This window comes from Chiloscyllium plagiosum, unplaced genomic scaffold, assembly GCF_037043375.1.
Source record: "Chiloscyllium plagiosum isolate Xiang-an unplaced genomic scaffold, Cpla_swu_hap1 HiC_scaffold_7, whole genome shotgun sequence".
NCBI lineage: Eukaryota > Metazoa > Chordata > Chondrichthyes > Orectolobiformes > Hemiscylliidae > Chiloscyllium > Chiloscyllium plagiosum.
In genome coordinates this window covers 102,731,886-102,744,295 of record NW_028270145.1, presented here as the reverse complement: position 1 = coordinate 102,744,295, position 12,410 = coordinate 102,731,886, and the positions used below count along the sequence as shown (strand labels likewise).

General features: G+C 40.6%; 1 protein-coding gene across 3 annotated transcripts in view; it reads right to left on the bottom strand.

Moving 5' to 3' along the window:
* Positions 1-12,410, bottom strand: part of LOC122551780 (contactin-associated protein-like 5) — a 1,290,980-nt gene that overhangs the window by 545,363 nt on the left and 733,207 nt on the right. For all 3 annotated transcript variants that reach the window (XM_043694243.2, XM_087989330.1, XM_043694244.2), the window contains one exon: positions 8,629-8,735. In XM_043694243.2, coding sequence (XP_043550178.2) covers positions 8,629-8,735 — 107 coding nt within the window. The remainder of the gene's footprint in view (positions 1-8,628; positions 8,736-12,410) is intronic.

Genomic DNA, 12,410 nt, shown 5'->3' with positions numbered 1-12,410 from the left:
AGTCATTTCTGCCCTGGGAAATAGTCTCTGGCTATCGACTCTATCTATGCCTCCCATATTAGGTCCCCTTTCCTCCTCCTTTTCTCCAATGAAAAGAGTCCGAGCTCAGTCAACCTCTCTTCATAAGATAAGCACTCCAGTCCAGGCAGCATCCTGGTTAACCCCCTCTGAACCCTCTCCAAAGCATCCACATCTTTCCTATAATAGGGCGACAAGAACTGGACGCAGTATTCCAAGTGTTGAAGATGCCAGTCAAGCTGGCTGCTTATCCTGGAGGATATCCACCTTCTTCATGCTGTAGGAACTACATTCATCCAGGCAATTTGAGAATATTCCACACTCCTTACTTGTCTCTTGCAGATGGTGGACAGGCTCTGGGGAGACAGGAGATGAGCTAATCACTGCAGAATTCCAAGTCTCTTATCTGCTTTAGTAGCTGCAGTGTTTATATGGTGAGTTCAATTCCATTTCTGGCCAACTGGTACCACTAGGATGTTGATAATGGGGGATTCACTGATGGTAATGTCATTGACTGTTAAGGCACAGTGGCGAGATTCTGTCTGGTTGGAGATGGTCATTGCTTGACATTTCTGCGGTGTGCATGTTATGTGCCACTTGTCACCCTAAGACTGGATACTGTCCAGGTCTTGCTTAATTTGGACATGGGTTGCTTCACTGTCTGAAAATGTATTTATGGTGCCAAACATTTACAATTCAATGAACTTCTCCACCTCTGACCTCATGATGGAAGGAGGATTGTTGATGAAACAGCTGAAAGTGGTTGGGGCACTACATTAAAGAACTCCTGCAGAAATTAAAAATCACACGACACCAGGCTATAGTCCGACAGGTTAAATTGGAAACATTAGCTTTTGGAGCGCTGCTCCTTCATCAGGTGGTCGTGGTCCACAACCACCTGATGAAGGAACAATGCTCCAAAAGCTAGTGTTTCCAGTTAAACCTGTTGGACTACAACCTGGTATTGCGTGATTTTTAACTGTACACTCCAATCCACCACCGGCATCTCTAAATCATGACAACCATCCTGCAGAGATGTCCTGGTGCTTCAATGATTGGCCTCCAACAACTACAAGCCTTTTTTTTATGCCAGGTCCCATCACAGTTTTTTCTCTAATTACAAAGTACTTCAGTTCTGCTAGGGCTCTTTGATACCACTGGCAATCACTCTCACCTTTGGAGGTTAAATCTTTCGTCCATGTTTGAATCAAAGCTATAACGAGGTAAGTACCCAGGCAGCTGTACTAAGAATCAATCTGCAGCTTATTGCTGAGACATTATATTAACTGATAGCATTATTAATGACCCCTTCCATCATTCTTCTGATGACAAAGCCCGGAATGGTAACTGCCTGGATTGGATTTGTCCTGCTTTTGGTGTATAGTACATAACTGAGCCATTTCCACATTGTCAGGTAGATGCCAGTGTTGTAACTGTACTGGAAGAGCCTGGCGAGGGCTGCTGTAATTTCTCAAGTACAAGTCTTCAATACCATTACTGGAACGTTGTCAGAGCCCATAGCCTTAGCAATATTACTGTCTTAAGACTTTGTTGATATCGTGGATTGAATGAAATTTGATAAAGACTGGCATCTGTGATGCTGAGAATGCAGGACGGGGATAAACAGCAAATCCTGTGTCAGTCCACCAGTAAAAGCTAATGTTTAATACCTTGTGACAAAATTATTTAAAAGTGATTAATTCCTGTGAATTGAAATCACTGTTGTCATAGAATCCCGTCAGTGCAGAAAGAGGCCATTCAGCCCATCAAGTCTGCACTGACTCTTCAACGAGCATGCCACCCAGACCGAGCCCTCTACCTTTGCCCCATAACCCCTCTTTCACCATAGCTAACCCACCTAATCTGCACAGCCCTCGATACAATGGGAAATTTAGCATGCAAAAAGTGAGTACTATAGATGCTAGAGATTAGAGCCAAGAGTGTGGTGCTGGAAAAGCACAGCGGGTCAGGCAGCATCTGAGGAACAGGAAAATCAACGTTTCAGGCAAAAGTCCATGGCCAATCCACCTAACCTGCACATCTTTGTGGGAGGAAACTAGAGCATCCAGAGGAAATGATACAGACTCCAGGAGAACATACAAACTCCATACAGATGGTCACCCAAATGGAATCACACCTGGGTTCCTGGTGCTAAGAAGCAACCAGCGTGTCACTGTGCCTCACATTTGTTAGATATCATGGAGCCATTTAATAGAATCAAACAACTTAGAAGGAAGCCATACATATCATCTGCCTGCACTGGCTCTCTGAAGAAAATATGAACTAATTCACTTTTCAAAGTTATTACTGCATCTGCGTCCACCCCCCTTTCAGCCAATGCATTTCAGGCACAACAATATAAGATGAGAAAATGAAAATTAAAATGTCTGTCTGGATGTTGTCAAACTTTATTGACTAAGACATCAATTGGTCTTCATATAGGGTTATAACGTATTAATCATTTTTTTCACCTGGAGATCCATCTTGGCTTACTATTCTTACCCAAATATTGGCGTCTATTTTTAAAAAAGTATGTAATCATCATGACACAAGTATATCAAATATCACCAGATTTTCAAGTCCTGAAAATGGAACCTGAACCTTCAACTTACTGCTTCTGATAGGACAGTACCACCAGTTCGATACTGTTGCAAACAGAGTCATGTTGCATTGAGGTTCCAGGTTGCTTTCAGACAAACCACAACCCCAAACCAATTCTGAACAATCATTTGGTCTTGAAACGTTGAATCTGTTTCTCTCTCCACAAACTCTGCCTGACCTGCCTAGATTTTTCAGCACTTTCTGTTTTTGTTTCAATGCAATAATGCTTTTAATTATGGCTCACAACAGACTAACCTATTTAAACTTGAGTGAAATTATTAACAAAATAACTCTTACAGCTCTTATTACAGTACCAGCAAATCACAAATTCAAATCAACAGATTTCAAGAGCATGGAAAGCTTAGAATACATATACATAAATAAATATAATGCTTTTATTTAAATCAGTTCCATTACTTTTTAATTCAGAATACAAAGGTCTGATATATTTTGTAAACTTTCCATCATGAGTAATTCATTAAAATCCTCAGGTTTAATAATAAACTCAATTATTCATATGCTTAAATATATTAGTGTAGAATTTTGAGCACTTCAGTGTGGCACTGAAATGCTGCTATATACTTTTAGTGCAGTTTTGCTGTGATACCTGTATCTGTATTGAGATGCACGTGCCACATAATTTGTTGAAGTTTTGTTGACAACAAAATGAATCATTGCTTTTGTTTGCTTAGACGACTTCTCATAGATGCCAACCATTACTTGATTGTTCCATTCTCACTTCCCTGGGTCATACAGTCATATCATTTTAGAGATGCACAGCATGGAAACAGACCCTTTGGTCCAACTCGTCCATGCCAAATAGATATCCTAATCTAATCTAGTCCTACTTGCCAGCACTTGGCCCATATCCCTCTGAACATTTCTTATTCATATACCCATTCAGATTCCTTTTAAATGCTGAATTGTACCTGCCTTTACCACATCCTCTGGCAACTCATTCCATACAGGCACCACACTCTGCTTGAAAAAACGTTGCCCCTTAGGTCCCTATCTTTCCCCTCTCACCCTAAACCTATGCCCTCTAGTTCTGGACTCCCCACCACAGGGAAAATACATTGTCTACTTATCCTATCCGTGCCTCTCATGATTTTATAAACCTCTATAAGGTCACCCCTCAGCCTCTGACACTCCAGGGAAAATAGCCCCAGCCTATTCAGCCTCTCCCAATGACTCAAATCCTCCAACCCTGCAACACCCTTGTAAACCTTTTCTGAACCCTTTCAAGTTTCACAACATTCTTTTGATAGGAGGGAGACCAGAATTGCATGCAGTATTCCTAACTAATGCCCTTTACAGCCACAACACGACTTCCCAACTCCTATACTCAACACTCTGACCAATAAAGGAAAGCATACAAATGCCTTCTTCACTAGCCTATCTACCTGTGACTCTACTTTCAAGGAACAATGAGACTGCACTCCAAGATCCCTTACCATTAAGTGTATAAGTCCTATTTTGATTTGCTTTTCAAAAATGCAGCACCTCGTGTTTATCTAAATTAAACTCCATCTGCCACTCCTCAGCCCATTGACCCATCTCATCAAGATCCCGTTGTATTCTGAGGTAACCTTCTTCGCTGCCCACTACACCAACAATTTTGGTGTCATCGGCAAACTTACTGACTATACCTCCTATGTTCACATAGGAGGAATATGGTCAGATAGTCAGAAGACTGTGAGTCCAAGAACCACTCTAGAAACATAAACACCATGATCTAGGCTGGCACACTGTGACTGGAAAACCATCAACTAATGAAAGACTCTTTTTGGTCTGCCCAAAACCTGTTGGTTGTTCAGTGTAAAGAGTTGACCTGAACCAACTGTTGCAGGCCGGGACATTCCAACATCCAGGATTACGTGCTCAGGGATGCATAACAATCTGGGAGAGCTGCTGCCAAGGCAAAATGGGGAAAGACCACCATTTAAGGTCTTTCTGCCAATGTATAACAAGGGATTTTTCAGTTGTCAGAGATGCCTCAAAATATATGTAAATACATGAGTTGAAAATACCTTTGTCTTTGCAATTGCAGGGAAGCCCTGAAGAACGTTCAATTTCAGTGCCTTTTTTACCCTCTCCAAAACCTGCATGGAATTGTTTAATATTTTTTGTAAGCATCTAGATAATTTTTATGAATAAAGTATATTTGTGCCAATAAAAACGTTCTGCCCGTGTCAGTGAAACTGTGGAAAAGATTGGAAAAAACATCAACAGTTTAATATTTTGTATTTTTTTCTGTGCAAAGTCTTGATTAAGAACCTTGTAAATGATTATAATTTATGAATAAAGCATATTTTTGAAATTGAAAACAGTACAGTACTGTCCAAGTGCTGCACTGTCAGAGCTGCCATCCTTCAGATGAGATGATAAATCAAGGTTTTGTAAGACCTTCCAGTTTGATAAGAGATCCTTCAGCACTATTTTGAAGAAGATAAAGGTCAAAATTTATCATTTAATTGACATCTGACAGATTATCTGGTTGCCAGTGCATTGACACAACTGGGAGGTTCCTGTGTGCAAATATGTGCTGCATTTTCAACTTTTCAACATTCAGAAATGGATTTTGTTGGCTGTTAAGTGACTTAAGGTTGCCTTGTGAGATTGTGATAAATGCTAAATGAATGCAGGAGCTCTTCCTGCGTGAATCTCAAAAGCTAAAAAACAACACTGCAAAACACAGTAATTTTGAATAACAGCAAGGGATGTCTCACCACAAATTACTTGTGAAATATGGTTACTATTAGTTATGAAGATTCCCACTTGAATTTTGCTCCAGATTGGCTCTGCATTTGTGTGTGCGTAAAACCAGATTAAATTAGTAGAAGCAGCATCCCAGTGAACAGCTTGTGTGTACTGGCTCGGCAGAGTGTTCCTAGAAAACCCTGTGACCATAAAGAAAACATCATGGCTGTGACATTCAAATATAGTTGTGCAAACATATTGACAACATTCTACTCAAGGAACGGGAATCAACACCTCACTCCAGGCTTCCAAATTCATTCATTCATTCACAAAACATTAATTAACACTGCAAAAACTGACTCAAAAAAAATTAATGTCAGAAATATGCATAATGAAATGGTGTAGAAAAAATAATATTGTGAGCCAGAATTTGGGGAGGCGATGGCCTAGTGGAATTATTACTGGATTATTAACCTGGAGACCCAGATAGTGTTCTGGGGACCCAGTTTCAAATCCTGCCACGTCAGATGATGGAATTTGAATTCAAGGAAAATTTGGAATTAAGAGTCTCTTGATGACTACTGTCAATTGTCAGGAAAAAAACATCTGGTTCACTAAAGTCCTTTCGGGAAGGAAACTGCCATCCTTACCTGGTCTAACTTACATGTGACTCCAGACCCACAGCAAGATGCTTGACTCTTAACTGCTCCCTGGGCAATAAATGTTGGCTCATCCAGCCGCTCCATCATCCCATGAATTAAAAAAAAGGTCCTGAGAGGCTGGGTCACAAAACTCTGTACAATTTTGTTGGGACAGGACTGATGTGAAATGAGAGGAGTGAGCTCTGCGATTAAGTGAATCAATACTAAATTATATTCCCTGATCAATCATACTTTAACTTTTGTTTTTTTCCACAAGTGATAATGGTATTACCAATGCTTTGGTTGCTTTGAAAGCAATAGACGTGCTTCAAGTGACTGATGGAGCTAGTTGATTTTTTTGAGAGGATTTCTGTTCTTTAATATCAGGAAAGCTATTGTTTTATGAACATTATTAAAGTGGGAAATAGGTGACTGAGTGAGAATTTGACCACAGCATACACAAAAGCAATGTAACTGCATTAAAGCTACTGCAGCATATTAGAAAGGATGATCGTAAAAGTATATGGAGATAGGAGGATTACAATAGATAGTTCCATTTATCGACCAATGTACTGATACAGGCACAGTGAGCCTCTGTGTGGTAGCGTAATGTATATGATTTAATCATAAAACATGATGTTGTGATATTAGGACAAGGAGATACAGATTCAATTTGTTGGAATGGTAAACTTAATTCTTCACACAAAGAGTGAACACGATTAACAATGTGGAAGACCTTGGAAGGTCTTAGCCAACATTGCAATGCTGGAAAAGAGTGACTGGTGAGCTCCTAAGTTCTCTCTGAATAAATTAGTAGAAATACAACGTATGGACTCGCCACATTTCTGAGCACACTGGTTCTGTGTGAATGAATTACTGTCTGGTTAACTATCAGAGAAGAAGACTGAGGTTCTCAACCTTTTTGGGTTTTAATGTCACAGGTTACAGTTAATGAGGAAATACATACCTGTGTTATTTAGCAAAGATTTAGATTCAATGTTAGGATGATTGAATTTTCTGCTGAGGATTACTAACTCTTTGACCAATAGGCTTATGTAGAAAGGTGCATTAACTGCCAACCTATGAGTTGAACAAGTTTAGGGGTTTGGGTGATACCTCTCCTTACGAGAGGTAACTTGGATGATGGAACACATGACCAGAATTTCTGTTTTTTTTTCCCTGAAATAGCTCCAGCTGTTTCTTTTAATCAGTTTTATTTTTTTCTCTCAGGGCATAGGGAATTGGTTCTTAGCTTTCTGAGGCAGCATCTACTCTTATTGATTCAAGTCTATAACAATTAATAGGTTAGTTATGCTAAGCCTTTGGGCCACTGGTCTCCAATGGGTAACATTATATTAGCTCTAATGTCTCGTTTCACCTTGCAGAGTGAAATAGAATTTTTGTACTTTCCCCTTCAATATTATTGTCTGTTTGTCACAACATATTAGCCAGGGACCTTTAGTATAAAAGACCCACACATCAAAACAAAAGGTTCAAAGGTCTACCAGATACTCCGTTGTTCCCATTTCTTTGCACCATTAGTTAAACTTTGATAAAAAAAGAGGAACTGCAGAGTGTGCAGTAATATCACACAAAATGTTGCAACGGTGCAATGGGTTCGTACATTAGGTTTGCCTTACATGAGGATCAATGGTCGGCACAACATGGTGGGCTGAAGGGCCTGTTCTGTGCTGTACTGTTCTATGTTCTATGTTCTATGAAAGTATATGAACACCACCATAGTGTCGCAAATTTACAAGTATTAAAAAGGAAAACCTTTCAATGAGCTGTCTCACATAGTGCAATGCCTTTTCAGTAAGAGGATATGCAACCTCACCATTAAATCACCAAAAACTATGCAAGCACAAAAGCTTTGTTAAGCAATAGAATACCATTACAGTGTAGCCATTGCTATAGTTTAAATATATCTCTGAGCTGTAAGGAACAGACAGATACCTGAAAGGTAGCCTTGATTCCAAGATCCAGGACTCCAAGATTGTAAGCTCAGAAATTCCTTACCCAAAACTAAGTGTCTTTCAATCTCTCTCATCTCCTTTAAGATGTATCTTTCAACATTCCCCTTGAGTAACCTTTCAGTTATCAGCCCTACTGTCTTCTTAAATTAAGTGTTCTTCAGTGTCAGTGTTTACTTGGTAACGCTCCTGTGAAATGATTTTGGATTTTTTATTATCTCTAAGGCATTATATAAACACAAACTGTTGTTATTGTTGACTGCATCCATGGTGAAACACACAGAGAGTAGATGGTTCCCAGTTGCCCTTTCAAACGTGATGCAGAGTCTGCCTGGATGGACAAGCTGCCCTCCTTTCAGCTTGAGTTACAAATGCAATGTTGAGTTCCAGCCGCTTCATTGAATTTTCCAGTTCATTTGATGCAGTGAACATGTTATCAGATAGCAACATTGTATGAAACATCTACTAAAGAAAACAAATGAACCTTTACCTGACAGCAGGAAGAGAAAGGAACGATACTTCAAGGATGTATCTTCCTCGTGATCAGAATTCAATCCATTCAATTAGAATTGGAAAATGTGAATCACAGTTGTTCGAATCAAAACACAATTTAAAGTGCACTAACTGTTCTTTTTGCATAAGAAAGCCAAACACTGCAACTTCGTATTGTGCAGAGGTAATTAAGGGACACTTACAGCTGTGACAAGTTTCTCCTGTATAGCCAGTCCCGGCGCAATCACAGTAAAAGGTACTCCAGGACTGAGAGCATTCCCCACCGTGCTCACAGTAATTCGGTAAGCACCTGTAATTACAAGAGGTTCAATCTTGGTTACAACAGTGTCACAAGTATCAGAACAAGTCCTACTGGAAAATCAGATAATTTAAACAGAGAACACACTAGATGCTCTCACTGGTAAAATAAAGTTAAAAATCACACAACACCAGGTTATAGTCCGGCAGGTTTATTTGGAAGCACTAGCTTTCGGAGCGCTGCTCCTTCATCCGCAGCTACTTGATGAAGGAGCACTGCTCTGAAAGCTAGTGATACCAAATAAACCTGTTAGACAATAACCTGATGTTGTGTGATTTTTAACTTTGTCCACCCCAGTACAACACCAGTTCCTCCACATCATGGTAAAAGAAAGATAACATTGGACAGCATCATGGAAACATCAGTTGTCTTTCAAATTATCCAAGATTTTATATTGTCCAGAGTTTGAGTCAAAACCTTTGATTTAACTTCATGAAAAAATATATGCTATTTTCAGATCTAAAGTTGTGAAACAACAAGAAAACTTTGTTCATAAAATTTGCTCCAGATTTTGCTCAGACATTAACAGTGTTTGAATGGTTCACAATAATCTGTAAATTGACGAGATATTTGGAGGGAAGTTGAGATAGCCCTATGATTGTGAGGTGTTGTCTGCTGGCTGATTTGGTGCTGTTCCATTGCCATCTTACACTTTTCACACATTTTTTTCACTAACTTTGTTAGAGAAGCGAACTCAAGTAATTATTGGCAATCTAACTTTGGAGTCTTAGAATCAGAAAGACATACAGTTAGCGAGTTTTGAGAAGATTTGTAAGCTCAGGTTGAGGTTCTGAATGTAGGTTTGCTCGCTGAGCTGGAAGACTCGTTTTCAGAGTACCATACTGGGTAACATCATCAGTCAGCTTCATCCGGAGGCTCACTAATGATGTTATCTAGTAGGGTGACAAAACATCTGAAACTGAACCTTCCAGCTTAGTGAGCAAACCTACATCCATACAAACAGTTTTTCTGGCCCATTGTATCTGCACCTGTCATCAAACATCCACCTATTCTAATCCCATTTCCCAGCACTTTGCCTTCTTTGTGATGTCATTTCCAGAACTCATCCAAATATTTCTCATGAGTCTCTTCCACTCCCTCTTCCACCCTTTTCGGCAATAAGTCTCAGATACCACAATGCTCTGGATGATTTTTTTCCTCCAACAAATCCCCCCTAAACCTCCTGCTCCTTACCTTCGAACTGTGCCCCAAGGTTATTGACCCTAAGAGAAAATGGTTTTCCCTATCTACCCTGCCTCTGCCCCTCAGAAGCTTGTGCACCTCAATTAGAAGACCCACAGCTTTCTCTGCTTTCAGGAAAATCTATCTACTCTCTCTTTTCAGAGCTGAATTGCTCCAGTCCAGGCAATACAGAATCAATGAATTATAGAATTTTAAGCCACAGGGCAACGTTGAATATCCAAACAACATGGGCGGGGAGTATTTTGTTTGGATAATTGAATGTTCAGACAACCAAATGTTCAGATAACACAGTTTACCCAAGCCTTGGACCTTGAGATCTTGTTCTGATAAACTGAAATTTGGATAATAGACGTTTGGATTACTGAGGTTGTTCTGAATTTGGCCCATGCCTGTACCAGGTCCTAAAAGAGCTATCCAGCTAATCACATTCTCGAGATTTATCTCCATAGCCCTCCAAGTTCATCAGTTTCAAAGAGAAATCCAGCTCTCTTCTGAAACCTCTGATGGAATCCATCTCTACCACTCTCACAGGCAGCACATTCCAACTCTCTGAGGAAAGAAGTTTCTCCTTATCTCACTTCTAGCTCTCTTGCTGACAGTTTTAAAATTGTGATCCCTCGTTCCTGACATATCAATTAGTGGAAACAGAATATCCTTCTTGAGCCTGTAAAAACAATTCAAAATTTTGAACACATCCAAAAGGTAACGTCTGAATCTTCTCTGCTCCAAGGTGAATAAGCCCAATTTCTCTAATCTTTGCTTTTATCCAAAATCTCTCATTTTTGGTATCATTCTTGCAAATCTCTTTTGCAATTCCTCCAGGCCTAAACATCCTTCATTAAATAAGGAGCCCAGAATTGACATTATACTCCAAATGTGGTCTTAACAATGATTTGTAGAGGTATAGCATTATTTCCTTGCTTTTTAATCGACACTTATATTTATAAACCCAAGGATCCTATAAGCCTTCTTAATAGTTGTTCCAACTTCAAAACGTGTGATGCTGAAAAAGCACAGCAGGTCAGGCAGCATCTGAGAAGCAGGAAAATTGACGTTTCGGGCATACGTTCTCCATCAGGAATGCGGCTGAGAGGTAAACAGGAGGAAGGGGGTGGGGCTGGGGACAAGGTAGCTGGGAAAGCAAAAGGTAGATGCAAGTGAGGGATGATGATGATAGGTCAGAACAGAGGGTGGAGCGGATAGGTGGGAGGGAAGATGGACAGGTTGCACAGTTTAAGAGGAGCCAAGTTGGAGGATTGGATCTAGCATGAGGTGGGGGAGGGGAAATGAGGAAACTGGTGAAATCAACATTGATTCCATGTAGTTGGAAGCTCCCAAGGCGGAAGATGAGACATTCTTCCTCCAGGCATCGGATGGCTAGGATTTGGCGGTGGTGGAGGCCCAGGATTTGCATGTCCTTGGCGGAGTGGGAGGGGGAGTTGAAGTGTTCGGCCACAAGGCAGTGGGGTTGTTTGGTGCACGTATCCTAGAGATGCTGTCTGAAATGTTCTGTGAGTCGGCATCCTGCCTCTCCAATGTAGAGGAGACCACATTCGGAGCAATGGACAAAGTAGATGAGGTGTTTGGATGTGCAGGAAAATCTCTGCAGGATGTGGAAGCATCCTTTGGGGCCTTGTACAGAGGTGAGGGAGGTGATCTGTGTGCAAGTTTTACATCCCGTGTGGCAGCAAGGGAAGGTGCCAGGTGTGGAGGGTGGATTGGTGGAGGGCGTGGACCTAACAAGGGAGTCGCGGAGAGAATTGTCTCTGTGGAATGCTGAGAGGGGTGGGCAGGGAAATATATCTCTGGTGGTGGGGTCTGACTGTGGGTGGCAGAAATAGCTGTTTCAACTTGCATGGTTATCTTCAGAGTAGTATGTATGTGAACCCTGAGGTCCCTCTGCTCTGTATTTGCCTCAAAATTGTATCATTGAGCCTGCATTGTACCTCCATGTTCTTTCTTTCGAAATGCATAACTTCACATTTCTCTGAATTGAAATTCATCTGCCAGGTGTCTGTCCATTTGGCCAACATGTCAAGTCCCTCTGAATTCACCCACAATTCACTATTCTCCATAGTTTAGCATCACCTGCAAATTTAGAGATTTTGCCCTAAATACCCATCTCCAAATCATTTATATGAAACTGAAAAAGCAAGAGTCTCAACATCCATCCTGGGGGAACACCACTTTCAACTTGTCTCCAGTCTGAGAAATATTCATCTCCAACAACTCTTTGTCTCCTATGTTTTGGCCAACCTCTAATCCATGCTGCCAAGGACCCAACAGTCCCAAACATTTCCAATTTGCTAATCATCCTGCCATGTGGCACTGTATCAAATGTTTTCTGAAAGTCAAAATATACAACATCCACAGCACTACCCTTGTCATTTGCCTGTGTCATTTCATCAAAGAACTCTACTAAATATATCAGACCTAACCTGCCCTTGACAAAGTCATATTAAC